This window comes from Ochotona curzoniae, unplaced genomic scaffold, assembly GCF_017591425.1.
Source record: "Ochotona curzoniae isolate NIBS_2020 unplaced genomic scaffold, NIBS_Ocur_1.0 contig_2599, whole genome shotgun sequence".
NCBI lineage: Eukaryota > Metazoa > Chordata > Mammalia > Lagomorpha > Ochotonidae > Ochotona > Ochotona curzoniae.
The window spans coordinates 923,307-944,568 of record NW_024465520.1 but is presented as its reverse complement, the minus strand read 5'-3'; the positions used below and the strand labels follow the sequence as shown (position 1 = coordinate 944,568).

The following is a 21,262-nucleotide window of genomic DNA, read 5'->3' as shown; positions in this document are numbered from 1 at the left end:
AGACATGTACAAAAGCAATTACTTCTCTGCAGGTATCTCAAAGAGTAACTCAATGTCAGACTGTGCAGGGACAACCAATCTGCTCCATGTTCTCTGACATCAGCCAGAACAAGTCTCTGAGTTTCACTGCAGCCATCACAGGGTCGTATTACAGCCTCATCACTAACATACTCAGCAAAACTCTCAAATAGCATATCAGTAAGCTCCCACTGGTCAAATGACAGGTAACTTTACAAGGCCATCTAATAGAGTGCCCTCCAGATAACAGGTGTAGTTGTCTCACCCATTCTATATCAAGCACTGTTTCTAATAGATGCTTTTCATCTATTAAGATGGGACATACATAAAACTAGTAAAGTTACTAAGCCCTGGGTACATATCCCATAGACAAATGAATGGGTTATAGCCCACACAATGGTATACAATACATCTAAAATGAAGTACGATAAATCTAAATACAATGTGATATTCAGAAAGTAAACTTAGCAATTTAATTTTGCAAAAAAAAATACATCTTAATGGAAGCAAATTATAGAAAAAGAAAAGCCAAAGAACAATGAACAGCAGACTCAAGGTGAAGGCAGCCACAGTGAGGTGACACAGAGAGATGGAATAGGGAAGACCAACACAGCCACATGTACAGTGATGTCAACCTCTTACATTTTTGTGATAGTGAAGATTCATGTACAAACACACACACAGACACACACACACACACACACACACACACACACACACACACACACAAATAAGTAAAAAGAAGCAGCTGCATGGACCCATGATGAGAGTATATCCTAACCAAGGATTATCACCCATCTAATTCTGTGCATCAGAATTGCAAGCAAATAAGAAATGTGACTAGAATAAAACAATAGATCGAGTGCTACTAAGCAACAATGAAACCTTGTCAAGATAGCCATATGTTAAACTTGTTTCATATAAACTCTGAAAGTAAAATTTGACATTTACGAGACGATTGGAAATGTCAGTGTTGGCTAGATATTTTGACATTAATCAAAATATTGCTAATTTGGAGGCATGATAAAGTAATATAGCAAAAGTGCTTATCTTCTAGAAACACATTTTGAGATATTTATCAAGCAGGTAAAATGATTAGTTTGCCTCAAAATAATACAGAAAAGAGGAGACATAGGTTGGGAATAAATGAAATAAGTGCATTCTAGGGAAAGGCACATGGTAGTTCAGTAAACTACATCTATTCACTTTGAAGTGTATTTAAAATTTTTTGTTAAGATTTAATTCCCAATTTTCTAATTTAAAATAATTAGTAAATGTATAGTTTTGCAACACGACGTTTCTGAGATAATACATTGTAATAATGTGAAATTTTTTAGCATTTGACTCAAATAGTCATCAAAATCAAAAATTGCCAATACTATGCCTAAGTGCTTAATACATTTTCATACTATCTAAACACAGTTTTAACATTCAGATAGAACTATTCTTAGTGTTTACAGTCTAAGCTAAAAGAACAGATTTCTCAGGAATTGCGCTATGTGGAACAGGATCTGTGTTAGTCCTTCTACAAGGTAATAATTGGGAATTGCCAATTTATTTCCAAATGAGAACTAGTCGGTCTGCTCATCACGTGCTGGTTAACCTAGTACCAGCTTGCAGTAGCCTTTCCTGCACAGCTTCACAGTCATCAAAGCACCTTGGTTCCTTAGGCCTTTCACCAGGCATATGTGAATGCTGGGTTGATTCCACACAACACTTAAAGTCAGAATTCTGCAACTCTCTTTCTTCAGCCGTGACAGTCAGATGACGAAGCAGGCACACATGGAGCCTAGAGTATGAGAAAACTTCTGAAAGGCGAAGGACTAAGCTTTAACAAAGGGCTGAGGACTTTGCCAGGAAATTCTGCCTGTAAGAAATTCTACTGTAAATTTCACTGCATTGGTTCAACAATTCACCGTCATAAATAGGACAGTGATTATCAGTGGTTAGAGGAGAAATAGGAAGTTACTGTAGAAGAGATACAGAGTGGATGATGAGAGAGTTCTAGAGACAGCTGTGATAGTTCTACAATGTGAACACACTAGGTGCAACTGAATGGTAAATGGCAAATGTTATGCTACATACATTTTGCTACAATTTACTAAAAAAAAAAGAGAAAAAAGAAAGGACACTCACATTAAATCCTGAAAGATCAATGGGGACAGCAGGTCCATCATCCCTGTCACCCTTTGGTGCAATCTGATTAAGCAGATGAAAATAGGCTCTTGAATCCTACCAGGAAAGATAAGAAACTTCATTTTTAAGTGAAAAAAACAAAGTCATTGAGTTTAGCGGGGAGAAAATAGCCCTGAAATGGAGAAAAATCTCTTCCATATCAAAGGATGGAATAACAACTTCAAAACTTTACTTCAGTAATACAGAATTCTGGTAGGTTCCTAGTGCAATATGCTAAGTCACACCTCAGAGCCTTCAGACAGCATGTTTCACACCTCAGAGCTTCTTGTAACACTGCTCCCTGCACATGGAATACCCTCTCCTATGGTAACTTGGAATACCCTCTGCTACAGGGACGGTTTAGCAAGCACCATCCTGGCAGTAAGGACGGCAGAACAGCTTACATGGAGTAGTGAATGCTATGGTTTCCTTGACAGGATTGTCTCAGTAGAGAGGGAAGTATTTTAATCTATTTGGACAAACATACCTTAAGAACCTCTTTGTGTACTGATTACATACACCTTTCAAGAATTTGGCCAGTTAACTGGCTACTGGCCATGTTGAAGTAAGATTGGTAACTGGGCAGACCCCCAAGGGCCTCCAGTTCAGTAAACAGAGAGAATTCTCAGTCCTAATTAACAAATTGACATCCTTCTTACAGTTGACTGTGCCTGTGGCATATGAAACAGGAAGAATAGCTTGTTGAGGTCAACACTTGCTGCCTCTCACAACCAGCTGCTGTTATTAGGAACAGTCAACAAATCCATTTATTTTTTAGAACAGATTTATGGGAGGACTGGCATTGTGGTGTGACATAAGCTGCCATTTGTGACTCTGGCATTTCATAGGGGTATCAGTTTATATCTCAGCTGCTCCACTTATAATCTCACTTCCTGCTAATGGTCTAGAAAAAACAGCATGGGACCTCAATGAAGTCTGAGCCTGGCCTACCGCTGAGCACTGTAGCCATCTGGGGAGTGATCCAGGAGATGGAGGACCTCGCCTGCAGGCGAGCTGTCTCCCTCATTCTCCCTGTGCTTCCCTCTGCCTCTGTAATTCTGACTTCCAAAAAAATGCATAAATATTTTTTAAAGATTTTGTGAATATCATTTGGAATATTTTCTTCAAACAGAGAAACACTAATTTTCATTCTCTAATCCATGTGTCTTTGTGAATTCAAGTTAAGGTTGCCATTTAACTATTACATTCTACATCCTTATTTTTCACATTCCCACATGACATCGCAACCTTAATGTCTTGGCTGAAGTTGCTGATGGTCCGCCAGCCCGCATTGGTCAGATGGTAGTTCACCCAGCGCAGCAGCAACTCCTCAGGAGAAAGCTTCATGAGCTCCTCGAGATCCTCGCCTTCGTTCAGCAAGGCGATCAAAGCTGAAAGCAAAATAGTCAGATGTCAACTTTGCCCAGTGGGAAGACGTGCCCAGGAAAGGTAAATGTTTTCGAGGAGCTTACCTTCATTTCTGGAGATCTCAATATCAGCAAAAAGACCGACTTTGATTATCTGCCAAAGAAGTCCCAAGACCAAGTGAGGCTTTCCCTCCTTGAGGTCTTGGGCACCGATGTTGACCACTGTACAACCAATGGCAGAGGCAGAATTTAGGGCCAGGTTTAAATTTTCCTAAATTGCCAAAAGAAAAAAAATGCACATGAGGAACTACTTCCTAAGGTCCATTTCAGAAATAGTGGGGTGCAGAAATTTCAGACTTATATATCCAAAATGCCCCACAAATCACATGGAGAGACCAGTGTGATGGAACACCCACATTCCATATTGGACTGTCTGATTTATCTCCTGACAGCTGTGCTTCCAGTCCAGCTTCCTGCCAGCATGCCTGACAGGACAGCAGAGGATGGGCCACGCAGTCAGATCCCTGACATTCACAGGAGAGACCCAGATGGACGTATGCCTTCTGAATGAAGGCTGGCTCCACTCTGGCTGTTTGCAGGCCATCTGGGGAGTGAACCACCGGATCCAACTTGAGTGTCTCTGTGTGTCTTTTTATTTGCCTTTCCAATAAATAAAACTTCATTTAAAAAAACTTCTGCTGCACTAAAAGTCTACCATCTACCATTTTCTGTCACATTATTTATTTTATGACATCTTCCTCATCTAACAGCAAGCACTGTGCAAGTGTGATGATTTTTATTTGTTTTGGGGCTGTTTTCTAGACATTCAGGCATATGGCATATGCTCAGTATACACTGAACAAAAAGATTAATGAGTAACAGTTGAAGAAGGCATGAAGAGAAAAACAAGGATCAAGTGCAAATTCTTCATAGAACAATCAAACTGTTCCTCTGACTTCTCCCAAAATCCTACAAAAACAGTCTATGCTTCAGCAAACACAGAAGATTCTTTCTCCTTTGATTCATATTTTTCTTTCCTCAAATCACGCACCAATTCCCTCACGAAGGTTTCCCTGAATCATGTCTCTTCCCTATATTTTCATAACAAGACACATAGACATAAAAATTAGGACAAAGGAGAATAAATTTCAGGCTATATTGTGACATATCAATATATTTTAATAGCACACTCCTTTAGAAATTTCTAATACTGTCAGCTTATTAGTGTTCAGCAAATTATTTTTTTCCTATAAAAATCCCCACTTAGAAGCATGTCTTTTTTTAAAAAAAAAAAGATTTATTTTTATTATTTTTTATTGGAAAGGCGGATATACAGAGAGGAGAGACAGAGAGGAAGATCTTCCGTCCGATGATTCACTCCCCAAGTGAGCGCAACGGGCCGATACTATGCCGATCCGAAGCCAGGAGCCTCTTCCGGGTCTCCCACGCGGGTGCAGGTTCCCAAAGCCTTGGGCCGTCCTCGACTGCTTTCCCAGGCCACAGGCAGGGAGCTGGAAGGGAAGCGGGGCTGCCGGGATTAGAACCGGCGCCCATATGGGATCCCAGGCGTGCAAGGCGGGACCTTTAACCACTTGTGCCACCGCGCCGGGCCCAGAAGCATTTCTTTTTAAATGTATGTGCACTTGAAAGAATTTTAAGAGTAAGCTGAGAGCCTATTGTGGTAGCCTCGTGGCTAAAGTCCTCGCCTTGCGTGCCTGAGACCCCACAAGGTGCTGGTTCATGTCCCAGATGCCCTGCTTCCCTTCCAGTTCCTTGTTTGTGGCCTTGGAAAGTAGCAGAGGACAACCCAAGAAACAACCTGGGATTATCCATTCATTCTCTTCTATTCTTTCATAATGCATCAGTGAACTGACTGCTTAACACAAAACCCACCTCACCAGGGAGAAAAATTTATACCATGATTTTAGATGCCTTCCCATGTCCCTTCCATGTCAATTAACTAGCCAATTTACTACCATCTCAGATATATACCCCTTATTTTACAGCACCTTGAAAATACCCATTCCCCATAAATGTCCATCTCCAGATTGCTACACTTTTGTTAATAATTCTTAACAGGTATGCTATACTACTAGGTTAGTACGAATAAAGTCACGATTGTTATTTTACACATAACTGTTGCTCCATGAGACATATTCAAATGAGATTTAGAATGCTTTCCGTTCTTAAACTATAATCGTATATAAGGTAAAATTTAGGTCACAGAAGTGTGTCAACATTTGTATAAATGTATAGTTATAAGATATACATACATTTACTTTGTATGTTGTCACCATATTTGTAGCATATTTTAACATGCTATAAGAATAGAATCAATTTCTCATAGCAATCATGTGCTGATTTCCTGATTTATAGGTTCCCAAATCAATACCATATGTTCTGTAAACTTATTCTTATAATTAATTATTTTTCAGTTAAACAAATATGACTGTGCAGTTTAATTGAGTAAAAAGGAAAAAGATGAGAAAGACTTCAGGATCATTAATGCACCTTTTTCTGAACTACTTGATCAGTTTTTCTGCCTTGATTTTGTAACTAGTGTATAACACTTTTTTTTTAAGCTATAGTTTTTATGTAGTTGAAAGGCAGAGTGACAGCAAAAGACACACACACACACAGAAACTAAATGTTGCATCTGCTGGCTCAACCCCCAAATGGTCATGACCCCAGGTTGAAGCTGGGAGCCTTGAAGCTCCACTGGGGTTTCTCACTGGAGTAGCAGGGACCCAAGTACTTGGGCCAGCTCTGCTACTTGCCTAGGTTCATTAATAAGGAGCTGTATCAGGACTCAATCAGGTGCTCCAGGATAGGGTGCCATTGCCACAAGCAGCAGCCTAACTTGCTGCACAACACCAGTCCCAACATTTTCATCCTTTTATCTTTCTCTTCTTTCATACATCATGATATCACATAAATTTATCATGAAAAGATAAAGTATATCATCATAATCTTACAATCTCTTTCTTTAGGTTTCTTTAGGTTCTTTAGGTTTCTTCAGATAAATGTTCATTGTATTGCAAATATCATAGAATGGTAATTTCAGTAGCCATGTATAACAACCTTGGCCTATTGGCAAGGGTGGCTGGCAAGAAAGCCATGTGGGCATTCTGTACACCTCACGGATGAGAGAAACCAGAGGAAGTTTCTGTCGTATGTTTCATGACAAACCATGTACTTCTATTTCCTAAGGCCCTAGATTCCTACAAAAAAGTAAACATTTTTAACAAAACCAACAATTACATTTTCCAAAGGAAGGCAACAGCCTAGCAGTAGCTCAATTTTAATAACCATTATTGTGCCCACATACTAGTTGCTGCCACTATCATTAACACAACCATAATAGCATCGCAATAAAGGATGAGCCCTGGCGACCTTCAGATCATACACAGCTCTAACACTGGGTAATTTATCAATGCCTCAATTTCCTCATTTGTAAAATCATAATTTTTTATATTTTGCTGAGTAGTCAAGGGGATAATTCACATAGTGTGACTAGTACCTAGTTTTGAATTTTAATTTCATTATAACATGCAGCTAAATTTTTATTTAGCACAAATACAACATTACTATAGAAAAGTAAAATGACATCAAATCAAAATTTGATATGGACCCAAACAGCCATGAACACAGGCCTTACATTTTGCAATAAGGTATCATGAGCACTAACAGAAGGCAAATACTTACAGAAACAGTGAAAGGAGTGAGCTTTTTCTTATTAATGGCTCTTTCATCAATTGTGTCTGGTTCAGATAAGTTGATCATTTTGCTAAAGAGAAAATGAAAATTTCACTTAATATTCATAGAAGTAGTTGTAGTTTATTTTTCTGAACAGTCAAGAGATAAATTTTGGAAAACAATTACAAATCATTTCTTTAAATATTAAACTATAATTCACTACTGAAAATCAATATTTAAAATCTTAATCTGTGATCCTTTATTTACAGCAGCGAAGACATGGAAACAACTCAGATGCCTATCCAAAGAGGAATCGTTAAAGAAACGGTGGTACAGTTACTCCTTGGACTATTACTCAGCCATTAAAGAGAATGAAGTTATACCATTTGGAACTAGACAGTCCCAACTAGAGACCATCATGCTCAGTGAAATAAGTCAATCCCAAAAGGACAAATACCACATGTTCTCTCTGGTAAAGGCAGATTTCATGGCAAATTGTAACATCAATAACGCTTTCCATAATGTTTTTGCTGCAATTCATGTATTTTGATGTTTTTGTTTTATTTTCATTTCTTCTAAATAGTTTCTTTTCTCTTGTAGAATTCATCAATGGCTCGTGGATCGCACAATGACATCATTTTATCCATGAGGCTTTTTTGTTTTCTTTTCTTCATCCATCCACTGGCTATTCAATGGCGTGTTTTCCAGCTCCATGGTGCTGTGAATTTTTTGTTTTAACTTCATTCCTTTTGTTGACTTTGTTTTGCAGCTTCCCATTTAAGGGAATGGATAGTGACAATGTAAATGAGACTATCAGATCCAGATGTGAAGATTCAATGCAGTATGCATCCCTACTTTCAAATCAAAGATGGACTCCCATTGAAATTGTTGGACATATCTAGACAACGGGATGCTAGACTGTCTGACATTGTCTGTACCAGCAATGTCAGGATACACTTAAATAACAAACTGATGGGCTTATGACTGCTTATGAAGGACTATACTATTGTAGTAATACGGGGAAAATCAGTCTTGGGGTAGGAATTTGGGAAGGAGGCAGAAAAATCTCAGATCCTATGGAATCATGCCATAATTTTAAATTAAATTAAATTTAAATTTAAATTTTAAAATTCCCTATTCTAATATACATCCATTTCTCACTGTAGTTGTATTCTGCCTCCTTTTTCAAAAACAAGATTTATTAATTTTTATTGGAAAGTCAAATATACAGAGAGGAGGAGAGACAGAGGAACCCCTCTGCCACAACATGGGCTCCTCAATTGCAGTCTTCATGGAATGTTTGTGAATTGGGGGCGATAAGAACACAGCTCCCTTCACTTGACGCTGCACTCACCAAAGAAGGATGCCGTCAGCGAGTGACTTGAAAAGGCTGTTGTCATTGGGATTCATGGGTAGCAGGTGCTGACAGTCAGGGTCATTCTCCAGGGCTTTGTTTATCCAGTTCACAAAAGCCACTTTTTCTTCCTCTGAAACAAACAAAATATTGCAGGCAAAGCTCATTTCATAAAATATACCACACTACAAAAACATACTTTAAAATTTTTGTTCAAATTAGTGACTATTATTAAATCTCTACTGATAAAGGATTTAGGTGAAAGAAGAGTAGGGATCAATTCTATTTTTCCATCCAATTATTAGGGAAGAGTAAGGCTTGTATCTTAAATGAACATAATATTCAATTAGATGCTAAACTCTTTCTCAATATGTATAACTTATGAAAGCTAATAAAGCAGATAAAGACCGTAAAGACCATCAGAAGTCAAAATAAGGAAAAGTAACAAAACAAATATCCATCACAATGAATTTTACCCTCTCAAATTACAGAGAACTATAATTTTTTTTTTTTTAGTTTACAATTAAACACCTAATTCAAGCAAGGCTTACGCCAGTGATTAGAGAAACATCATTTGTGTGGAACATTCACTATAAGAAAATCAATGCAAACTTAGATCCTGGACTGTGCACTTCAGACAGAAAATGTTGGACAGTTCCATGGGAAAAACAGCAAAGACTATAAAGCACAATGTTTTATGTTTTAATGCTATCATATACATAAAAAGCAATTTAGCAACCTAAATCTTCCAAGTGATTCATCTCCATTTCCATCAGAGAGTAGCAGATAGTGAGTTGCTTTATCCCACTCTTACTCTAGTTCCCAGAATTGGGTAACTTTCCTAAGGGAATCCATGATAAGTCCTCTCTAAATTTAATCTATCACACACACACACACACACACACACACACACACACACACACACACACACACACAGTCAAGCAGACATACAAGGAATTTCAGCAAAAAGGAAGCATACACCCCACTCATCTATGCAGTGTTTTAAGAACATAAAGAAAGAAATAATCATTTCTGGTGGAAATAACTAAGGAATGGCACCGTGGAAGAGCAAGTACTTATAGCATGGATTTTTTGTTGGTTAAGCTGTGAGAGAATGGAGAAAACCTCAAAAAAGATACTTAGAACCATTACAATGGCTCTCTGGAAAAGCTGCGCACCAACAAGTGTTCTTGAGGGCATAAAAGCTTAGAACTACCATAGTCGGAAAACAGTTTGGCAGGTCTTTAAAATTGTAAACACAGACTTACCAGAGGACCTAGCAATTCCCCTCCTAAATATATACCTCAGAAAATTCAGAGCATGTCCTCACAAAAACATGTGTATAGTGTTCACACAGCATTATTTCTTTTAAGATGTATTTAGTTTTCATTGGAAAGTCAGATATACAGAGAGGAGCTGAGACCAAGAGGAAGATCTTCTATCTGATGATTCACTCTGCAAGTGACCACACCTGCGGGAACTGAGCCAATACGAAGCCAGAAGCCAGGAGCTTCCTCAGGGTCTCCCATGCTGGTATAGGGTCCCAAGGCTTTGGGCCATCCTCGACTGCTTTCCCAGGCCATAAGCAGAGATCTGGATAGGAAGTGGAGCAGCCAGTATACGAACCAGTGCCCATTTAGGATCCCAAGTGTGCAAGGGAAGGACTTTAGCCACTAGGACTTTAGTGCACCAGGCCCCCACACAATACTCTTTCTAACAGTGAAAGTGAGAGCAATCCATATGCCCATGAATAGATGAAAGGTTCAGCAAGTGTGCTGTTTTCCATACAATGGCTATCCATCTATTTAAAATAATGAGGCACAAAATCTGCTACAACACTGATGACCCTTGAAAATACAGCAGTGAAGGGCCAGCATGTTGAAACAGCATGCTAAGCCTCCACTCTGTAGTGCCAACAACCCGTATGGGTACCAGTTTGGTGTCTCAGCCACTGCACTTCCATTCCAGCTCCCTGATTATGGCCTGGGAAAGCAGCAAAGGATGGCCCAAAGCCCTGAGTACCTTCACGTGGGAGACCTGGGAGAGGCTCCCGGCTTCAGATCAGCTCAGCTCGGGCTGTTGTGGCCACCTGGGGAGTGAAGCAGGGATGGATGGCCTCTTTATCTCTGTTTCTCACTCTGTAAAACCCGCCTTTCAAATAAACATAAACAAATCTTCAAAAAAAAAAATAAAATAAACCCGTGGGGAAAAAGTGAAGTACACAAGTGAAGTAGCCGATCAAATAGAAAGAACCCACAGAAGCAGTCCATTGATATTAAACTCTTAAAAGAGGCAAATCTGGGGAAACAGGAAGTAAAATAATGCCTCCTCAGCTCCCACGAGGAAGGAAATCAGGAGTGACTGCTAACCAGTATGAGGCGTCTCCTTTGTGAAAGGATCCTGGAATTCACCAGCAATGAGAGCTGCACAATAATCATACTGAACTGTACGGTTTAAAAGGGCAAATTTCATGGTATAGCAGTTATAGCTCAATAAAGCTGCTGTTTTCAAAAAGTTCAATATTCTGCTAGGTAATGGCTACACTGGCAAATTCATAAGTGGAATATTATCATAGCACTTGGAGTATGCCAGAGGAAAATCCAGGTGCCCCAGAACAGTGCAGTTTATGTCTTCACCAGGTGTATCTTACATGTCTATAAACAAGGGGCGAGACAACAGAAAAGTGGTTAGCTCTGGAGAACAGAAGGGTTAGGGTTAGGGGCATGAGCAAGTCACCAGGCTCTTCCATATCTCCATTTCGCGGCTGGTAGCTCCATGAATATGCAGACGGATACACATCCATGTAAAAAGACACTGATCTATATACTCAGCATTACAGCACTTTGACAGACATCTATTATACCTCCACATTTTTTTTTCTTTTTGTCTCTTTAACAAGAAGCCATTTCATCAGAATACAGAAGCAGAAATTGAGATTAAAGGATGACTCTATTTCAAATTATAGGCCGTGGCCTTTTACTATTGCTTCCTGCAGGTGAAAAGTTTAGGAAACACACACAATGGTTGGGAGGAAATTGAGTGTGCCAGGGGAAAATCCAATGAGGAAGGAAGAGACTCATGAGGATGACTAACAGATTCAGATATCAAACAGAAAAGAAAGAAGACAGAAGACAGAACATTTTGTCAAAAAAAAATTTAATAAGCACAGTTCTAATTGCATGCATCTGAATAAAAATACTTTGGCCAAAGGTTCTTGGACCTATTGACGTGGAAGGTAAGCTTAGCATGGTGCAAGACATCTCATCCTAAGAGTGACCATGACTTTGCATTTCCCACTGTGCAACCACCCAGTGGTCCTATCAGATCAAGCAAATGACATCCCGTGCTCTCTCTCTCTCTCTGGTCACTTGGTGGCCTGATAGAATCTTAGAAGGTAGAAGCCTCTCGTTCCCAGATCAAGTCTAAAAATCAAATGCCTCACTAGTCAGGCTCAAACAGCCATTCAAACAGCAGGATGAAACACTTCCAGTGCCAAAATACAAACAACTTTAGTCTTTGAGGTGCACCAGACCTGACACATAATGGGAACTCACTGATTTCAGCAATTCAAATATTTTCCCTTTTGTCATCTCTGAAGGTGAGATGTACTTCAAATTGGATGGTATGTTGTGATTTACTCTGCGGCACATGTTCCCTCAGTTATACACGACTATTAATATGATGAATCATAAGTAAATAACATCACACATGTGATGAAATCTAGTACTTCTGAAAGCAATTGATAACTAAAAGACCAAATGTGGAGGGGGAGGTTACCTGAATAAGAATGCTGTGTCCCCTCACTGGAAATGGATGATGTTCCTCCAATAGCAGTGATCCCTTCCCGCTTGTTAATGATTTTCCGGAACGTCTTGCTGATATCTTTGCTTTTTAACTCTTGCATTAGCTGTAAGGGAATAGATGCACAATGCAGACTTGATCAGATGATCATAAAAAAAGTGACAACATAAAGGATATATATTTATCTTTATCTAGATGAAATGAAATCAAAATAAAAACTCATCAGATACTGTTGAATTTATGGCTTATGTCCACAGATAACTTTTATGTCATTTTTCCAGCAACACAAGATGGTCAAATGTTCACTCCTCAATGAATGGAACACATTTTATCACAGCTAAATTTAAACTGAGCATCCTGAAATGAGTATTTTTGCCTTGCCATAATCTTCTGTGTGAAAATCTAAGAAATGACTAAATGTTCAAGATAAAAGAGTTACTTAATGAATTCCGTACTTGAGCATCTTAAATGTGTGAGTATGTGTAAAATGTAAATTAGCTGACTCCAGTAGGAAACAACACAGGCTTACAGAAGCAACTCTTCCCTTCCTGGACTCCAGAGATTGACAAGACTTAAAGTCCATCAATTCTTCCTGCAATAGCCACAAGGACTTGATTTCTTTAAACAAATATCTGGTCATGTCACTTCACACATATCCCCCCAGCTTCCCTGCTTTCTATTGCTTCAAATTAAAAACAAAACAAAAAAATCCTACCGGGCTATCCAAGATTGTGTCAGCGGTTCCTGGCTTACTTCTCCAGCTACCTTCCTTAACATCTCAGCTCTGGCAATGCCAGCCCTTTTGTCAAGTACTTAAAAGCATCTCATCATCCCAAACCACAGGCTTTCTCATACACTGCTACTTGCACCTGCCTCCCACATTATCAATATGCTCTAAGCCTTTCTCCTCTATTTAATTTCTTTCTTCAGATCTCAGCTTTGATAGCTTCAGGAACACCTGAAGTCCCTGGGATCTCCAGCTGCCCTCCAAGTTCAATCCCTTCTATTATAAATTCCTAGGAGACCTGTAGTACTGTCATAGCAATTATCACAGTCATCTTTCACCTGCTCCTGTGGGTCTGCCTTCTCAATCTAATCTAACTCTAGGAGAGCAGCGACCAGGTATATTTTTGCTCATCACATTATTCACAGTGCCAGGCAAAGTTTCCAGGGTGAGAAGAGCTCAAACTTTTTCCTTGTAAATAACAAATGTAAACTAAGACACTTTATAGTTCATAGATAACTGTTCATTTATATGGTCAATTTATGATAATGGTCAATAAGGACTGAACTTTGAGTTGTTTTAAGACATCAACTACTATTACTTAAATCTGATTTCTATTTCAATAATTTGAGAATGGTGTTTTTCTTCATTTGAATTGGTGGCAATGATTATTTGCGTATCAATGAATATTTATCGTCATTCCATTACAAATCTATTTTGAGGGGCAGAGGGAATTCTTTTTTTAAAATTTATTTACTTTTATTGCAAAGTCAGACATACAGAGAGGAGGAGAGACATAGAGGAAGATTCTCCATTTGATGATTCACACTCCCCAAGTGGCCGCAACAGCCAGAGATGTGCTGATCTGAAGCTAGGAGCCTGGAAACTCTTCTGGGTCTCCCACACAGGTACAGGGGCCCAAGGCTTTGGGCCATCCTCGACTGCCCTCCCAGGCCACAATCAGGTAGCTGGATGGGAAGCAGAGCTGCCTGGTTTAGAACTGGTGCCCATATGGGATCCTGGCGTGTGCAAGGCAAGGACTTTAGCCACTAGGCTACCACGCTGGGCTCCAGAAAGAGTTCTAATCCACTGATTTGATTCAAATTCCAAGTGCCCACTTCTTGGTTTTTTTTTTTTTAAGATTTATTTTATTTTCATTGGAAAGGTGGATATACAGAGAGGAGAGACAGAGAGGAAGATCTTCCGTCCAATGATTCACTCCCCGAGTGAGTGCAACAGCCGATTCTATGCCAACCCGAAGCCAGGAGCCTCTTCCGGGTCTCCCATGTGGGTGCAGGGTCCCAAAGCTTTGGGCCGTCCTGGACTGCTTTCCGGGGCCACAAGCAGGGAGCTGGATGGGAAGCGGGGCTGCCGGGACTAGGACCAGTGCCCACATGGGATCCTGGGCATGCAAGGCGAGGACTTAACCACTGCGCCATTGCACTGGGCCCCCAAGTGCCCACTTCTAAAGCTGAGCCAGGACAAGACAAAGAGATGGGAACACAACCCAAGCCTCCCCTATGTGATTGCAGAAATCCAACCACCTGATCTATCACCACCACCTTCACGGATCCATGAGACTGGATTCAAGAGCCAAAGCCAGAGACAGAATCCAGAAACTCCTATGTGGGATATGATAATCACCATCTGAGCTACTGGGTTAAATGCCCATCACCACCATCAGCATCTCCCAGAAGTGCTTTTTCTGGCCTCTGTAGCTGATTCTAACCAAAACTAAGCAATGCCGTCATTGAAATGGACCAGCAGCTAGGAAATGATTAGGTTACTTACTGACACAAACTCTTCAAAACTGATTTTGCCATCTTTGTTGTTGTCAGCCACTGCCAGGATTTTCTCCACAATCTCTCGCACTTTGTAGCCAGGAAGGGGAAGGCTTGCTTCCTTAAACAGGTCCTGAAGTTCATAGTCACTGACATATCCGCTGTTGTCAATGTCTGTAAAGATACGGGGTAAGCTGTGTAATGTCCTCTGCACCCTGCTGAAGCTGTGCACTCAGAGGGCCATTGTTGGATGCTCAGGCTGTGCACTCAGAGGGCCACTGCTGGGTGCAAGAGCTGTGCACTAAGAGGGCCATTGCTGGGTTCTCCAGATGTGCACTCAGAGGGCCACTGCTGGGTGCTCAGGCTGTGCACTCAGAGGGCCATTGCTGCGTGCTCCAGATGTGCACTCAGAGGGCCACTGCTGGATGCTCAGGCTGTGCACTCAGAGGGCCACTGCTGGATGCTCCAGATGTGCAATCAGAGGGCCATTGCTGGATGCTCCAGATGTGCACTCAGAGGGCCATTGCTGCGTGCTCCAAATGTGCACTCAGAGGGCCACTGCTGGATGCTCCAGATGTGCACTCAGAGGGCCACTGCTGGATGCTCAGGCTGTGCACTCAGAGGGCCATCGCTGGATGCTCGAGCAGGCAGGATCTTTCACTTTGGTTTCACAAGCGGTACTGTAACCATCCCACAGTTCCCCTTTTCTTTCTCACATTCTAACCTTGGGACTAGCAAGTGTGAAAAAAAAAAAAAAACGTACTCTTCCTTTCTTTTCGCATTCTAATGGACAAAAGCTGATTGCTAATCTTGTGGCTGATCACAACAATTTTTCAAGCAGATTCAGACCTAAAATCCTAGAGCGGGTGGCAAGGAGATAGTTGGTAAAACAGAAGACCCAGGATAAGGGAGGAAATGATCGTCAACACACAAAAACCAGACAAGTTTCAGGCTAAAGTCTCCACATACATGACCTCAGCATTGACCCCAAACCTAGTTTTACAACCTCCACCCACACCCCTTTTGCCTTTATTTTTTTTTAACTTATTTATTTACTTATTTATTTGAAAAGTAGAGCCATAGAAATAGAAGGCATGGGAGGGGCAGAGCTTCCAGGCGTTGGTTCACTGTCCAAAGGGCCTGGGCTGTGTTAGGTCTAAGACAAGAGCCAGGAACAAAGAAGGTCTTCCAGGTCTCCCACAGGGGTGACAGTGGCCGAGTAAAGGGGTCATCTTTCCCTAATTTCCCAGCCTCATTAGCAAGGAGTTGGATCAGAGGCTGAGTGGCCTCCACTAGCAGTGTCATTGCTTCTGTATGGGATGCCAGCAGCAGCATCATGAGCAGCTTCACCCAGAGTGCCACAAAGCCAGGGATAGGCACAAGGGAGCCTTTCTCCCTTAAAAGTCTTCTTAACAACTTGTCTTCCCAAGAGAATACCCCTGTTGTCTTGTACCAGGTTTCCTCTCTGGTGTATTGACTGTCCAGCAATATACCAATTACTAAAAAAATAGTAATATTACTACCATTTAACCAGCAATAGCAGTAAAGTTTACTGCTGCTCTCAAGTATACATACAGCAATGTACAGGGGTACTGTACTTATCATTATATTTAATGGAGTTTGTCCCCATAGATTTAGGGTTACATATTTTCAGTGGATCGTATGGATGTGCTCAGACAGAAAATCTACTTAAAACACTGGGCTAATTCTCAAAAAATAAGCATTGGGCAATACACTGGCAACAGCCTGAAGGCAACACTGACGCGGAGCATTAACTTCTTGATGGAATTCACAAGCTGTATCTGTTGAGCCCATGTGTCATACAGAATAACATGTGCCACATAAAGTCAAAAGAAAGCTTTTTTGTTCTCCATCTCGCCAGTGGCGGTTCTGTTTCATTTGTCAATAATTCATTGTATCTTCATTACATATTGATGACACTATTGTATGTGGTTCAGTCATGTTGAATGTCACTTTGAGATTAAGTGTTAAAGAAATGTCACACATGTATTTGGACCTCAAAAAAAAAAAAATAGGTTTCCTGGTGTTTACACACCATCCTGAGCTGGCCTTCCCTGGCCTTTCCCTGGAGGCTAGATATCACTTTGCCACTCAGAACAAAGGCCACACAAAACACTTGTGCTCGGTGTTGGCAACAGAGCTTTGGGCTGTTTTGTTGGTTGCCTGGATCCACCTAGGATAGGATCTCTTTGCTCATCTGGTAAGGAGTTGCTTTGTTTCCTGTGATTCTTTTATCTTCTCAATAAAGCAGTTGTCATCACTGTAACTAAGTTCATGGAGAGGAAACTTCTGTTGAGCTCTCAGATGAAAGTTTTAGAACAATACTCTTCAGAAAGTTTCTAAAGTACAACCACCAGTAACCAAAAAATGGCTAGAATCTCAAAAGTTAGCCAGGAAGCTAAATTTTTAGTTTGATGTTGGAATAATAATTTTTTTTCAATTAATTGCAAGGTCTCATTAGTTTACTACAACTTCAGAACTCCTTTCTAAGGTGTTGAAATAAATAGAGTGGCTGGCTTGCTTCCACATCAGCACTACCACGAGAAAGAAACAAAATTGAGAAAGTTTTTTGCTTGTTAACTATCCTGCTAAACTACTAAGAATAGAACCAGAAGGCGAAAAACCTCTCTATCTCCATACTTCTCGTCTTTCTGCCTTTCAGATAAACTCAAAACAAATGAATGTTTTTCTTTCTTTCTTTCTTTTTTTTTTTCACAAAAAAAGACCAGAGTTCAGACCAATCTCTGTGCTGAAATCCAGGCTCTGGTCCTGCAGCCTACGTGGTTTCAGTGAGACACGATAAGAAGTAGAAAGATACCACACCATTTGATGAGCACACATTCTGTGCCAAATGACCTGCTGAGACCATTAAAGTTTTGTCGCAAAATACAACTCTGAGTTAATGACTACTGTTATCAGTCTCATTTTAAAGGTGAGGGAAATACAGCTGAGGTTAAATAGCTATACAGAACATAGCTTTTGAAAAAAGTAAAACTTTCTCACCACTCAACAACAGTTAACAACAATCCAATTTAAACAACACATTCAAAAATAAGCAAAAGACTTAATGAGGATTTCTCAATACAGTAAAAGCTATTCCACAACATAAACTATTAGAGACTGTAAATCGAAACCACAGACATATGACTTCACACCTATGACTGCTATCAAAACCAAAACACCAGCAAGCCACGAGAGTTGCTAATGAGATGAACCCTTGTGCACTGCAAGGGGGAATGTAAAATGGTAGATCCTCAATGGAAAACAATGTGGTTATTCTCTACAAACTAAAATACAGCATGAACCTATGATCTGGTAGTTACCCCTGGGGAGCTACAGTTAAACAGGAGGCACTTGCGTAGATATTTGTACATTCAGATTCGTAGCAGCATTAATTACAATGGGAAGAAGACTTAAGCCACTCAAACAGCCAATAAGGGATCAACAGGCCAGTGAATGGAGTATATACATACAGTAGAGTATTACTCAGCCACAAAGCAGAACGACATTCTTACTCTTGCTCCAACACAGGGCGACCCCAGAAGATATCCTACTAAGGCCAATCAGCCACTCACAGAAAGAAAATACTGCATGAGTTCAATGATCTGAGTTACAAAGGGTAGTAAATTTAAAAAAAAAATAAAGATTATTTTATTAGTATTGGAAAGGCAGAGATACAGAGAAGGCAAGACAAAAAGAAATCTTCAATTTGCTGGTTCATTACCAATGTCTGCAATGGCTGGAGCTGAACTGAGCTGAAGCCAGTTTCCAGAAACCTCTTTGGATTTCCCACATAGGTGTAAGGGTAGTCAATTATACAGTTAAAAAATATAAATGTGTTTGCCAGCGACTTGGGAAGGGAAAAGTGGGGAACTATATTTCAATGGGCACAGAGTTTCAGTTGGAGTAAAGAGTTACAGAGAAGGAAGAAGTGATGGATACAGAATGATAAAGCAAATGTTCTTGATATCACTGAACTGCACACTTACAAACGGTTAAGATGGGGGCCTGGCACAAAGGCCCATTTAGCTAATCCTCCCTCTGCAAGTACTGGGATCCCATATGGGTGCACGTTCATGTCCTGGCTGCTCAATTCATCATCAAGCTCTCTGCCTGTTACCTGGGAGAGTAGTAGAGGATGGCACAAAGCCTTGGGATTCTGGATCCATGTGGGAGACCTAAAAGAAGCTCCTGGCTCCTGGCTTCGGATAGGCTCAGCTCCATCCCACATAGGGATGGAAGACCTTTCCCTCTGTCTCTCCTTCTCTATATATCTGACTTTCCAATAAAAATAAATAAATCTTTAAGAAGAAATGGTTAAGATGGGGGGAAACATGGTGGCTCAACAGGTTAATCCTTTGTCAGCAGTGTCAGCATCCCATATGGGTGCTGGTTCATGTCCCAGTTGCTCTGTTTACAACCTAGTTTCCTGCTTATAGCCTGGGAGGACACTCAAGTCCTTGGGACCCTGCACCCACATGAAAGTCTAGGAAGAAGCTTTTGGCACCTGGGTTCAAACTGGCTCAGTTCCAGTCATTGTGGCCATTTGGGGAGTCAATAAGCAGTTGGAAGACCTCTCTTTATCTTTCCTTTTGTCTCTTCTCTTTCTAAAAATCTTTCAAATAAACATAAATCTCCCCCCCAAAAAAAAGACTCTACCTTCTCTAGTAGAATTTCTTCCACATACATACTTTGTATTAGTTTTCTGCTCCTTATCAGAACTCACACCATCTACCTGCATTACTCTAATGACAATTCAGCCAGCCTCCAGCAGAAGTGGGAGGGCCCAGTAATTTGTGGAACTCACTTTCCTTCCCAGCAATGATTTGCAAGTCATGAGATTCCTGAGTTTTATTATTTTTTTTAAAAAGGAAAAGGGAGAGAGAGCTTTATTTTTGAAATTTATTTCTTTGTAATGATCTCTGAGATTGATGCTATATTTCGTTTCACCCATATTAATTCTAGCTGCTATTCTAGAAGCTTGTGTTCTCTAGGCTCCACCTGACTCTGTTTTGCAGCCTGAGTTCTCCTGTCTGAGAAGAAGCCTACTGAGGAAGGGACACCAGGGGAGTGTCCCTGTCCCCAGGCCTATTGACCTGGCCCAAGCTGAACGGCGTCACCTTCAGGAGCACGCATTTATAGGCAAAAGTAAAAAAAAAAAAAAATCTATATTGTCCTTGTTTACTACAGGTTTGCTAAGAGCAAAATACAGAAAAATTATGATCCGCAAGAGTATGAGATTTTTTGGAAGAAAAATGCCAAGCTGTCAAAAAGATAATGTCACAAAAACAACAACAACAACAACAGCAGCAACAACAAAAACTGGGAGTCTTTAAAAAGTGAAAGAAGAAAAGGAAGCTATGTGGCCTTTAACAACAATACTAAGATTTTTAAAAATTATTCATGAAGGAAAAGGAAAGTAAGACAGCTGGCCTTTAAAAATAACACCAAGATTTTTTAAATATACTGCACGAAGTCAGAAAATGTTTTATTGTTAGTGACAAGGACAAGGAGGCCAGAGTTCAGTTTCTACACAAGGAAGTATGCCTGCATTTTTCCTCTTTAATGAGGATCCATGTTAAGTGTATTCAGTTACACTGTCATTCATTAACCCGGATCATTTTCTGCAAGGAAATGATCAAAGAATCCAAAGTCCAATTCACTTAGAAATCCAAGCCAGTCTTAGTGTATCTTTCAGAAAGAAAGAATAAAGTGAAACCTAGATATAAAAAAGGGGAGGGGGGCATTAATAAATCTAGTGGTAACTGGGTGGTGGCTGAAGGGAAAAAAAAGGTATTGTTCCCGCCCTGAATGTGACATCAAGCAGACAAGTAGAACAGGCACACTCTACATCCTTGCACTCGAGCCTACCGATTTTATTAAAGGCTTCTTGCAGTTCTTCAAGCTCCTCCCGGGAAATGGTGGTAGTGCTGTTTTCCATCTTTGGATAGGAGACCTTCACGCCTTTGGACCTAGAAACAGCAGTGCCATTAATATATATATATATATATATATATATATATATGTGTGTGTGTATATATACATGTTAGCCTTTTGGAAACACTTCGCCACATGAATGCAAGGCACAGAGGAAGCACATTCTAGAAGTCACCCCGGGAGTCTGGCCACCAAAGAACCCTTACGGTGCCTCTCTGCAGAGGCTAGCCAGCCAGACGCTAACACACACAGGGAAGGGAACGCAGGCTGTGACAAGGCACAGACATTTCTCAACAACCTGTCAAACGCTGATTTGCCTTCTAATCCATGGTTTCAGGGGCAGCGAACCATTTCAAATGTTAGCAAAGTGTAGCATTTATAAATATAG

At 40.4% G+C, this 21,262-nt stretch overlaps 1 protein-coding gene across 1 annotated transcript in view; it reads right to left on the bottom strand.

The window, feature by feature from the left end:
* PLS1 (plastin 1) overlaps positions 1–20,905 on the bottom strand; it is a 45,047-nt gene extending 24,142 nt beyond the window's left edge. The window contains exons 1-8 of the mRNA XM_040974905.1: positions 20,809–20,905; positions 14,927–15,090; positions 12,388–12,517; positions 8,611–8,743; positions 7,266–7,347; positions 3,666–3,831; positions 3,442–3,584; positions 2,155–2,250 (exon numbers count right to left, since the gene is read on the bottom strand). Of these exons, the coding sequence (XP_040830839.1) occupies positions 2,155–2,250; positions 3,442–3,584; positions 3,666–3,831; positions 7,266–7,347; positions 8,611–8,743; positions 12,388–12,517; positions 14,927–15,090; positions 20,809–20,878 (984 nt within the window). The 5' untranslated portion in view covers positions 20,879–20,905. The remainder of the gene's footprint in view (positions 1–2,154; positions 2,251–3,441; positions 3,585–3,665; positions 3,832–7,265; positions 7,348–8,610; positions 8,744–12,387; positions 12,518–14,926; positions 15,091–20,808) is intronic.
* Between the last annotated feature and the right edge of the window lie 357 nt (positions 20,906–21,262).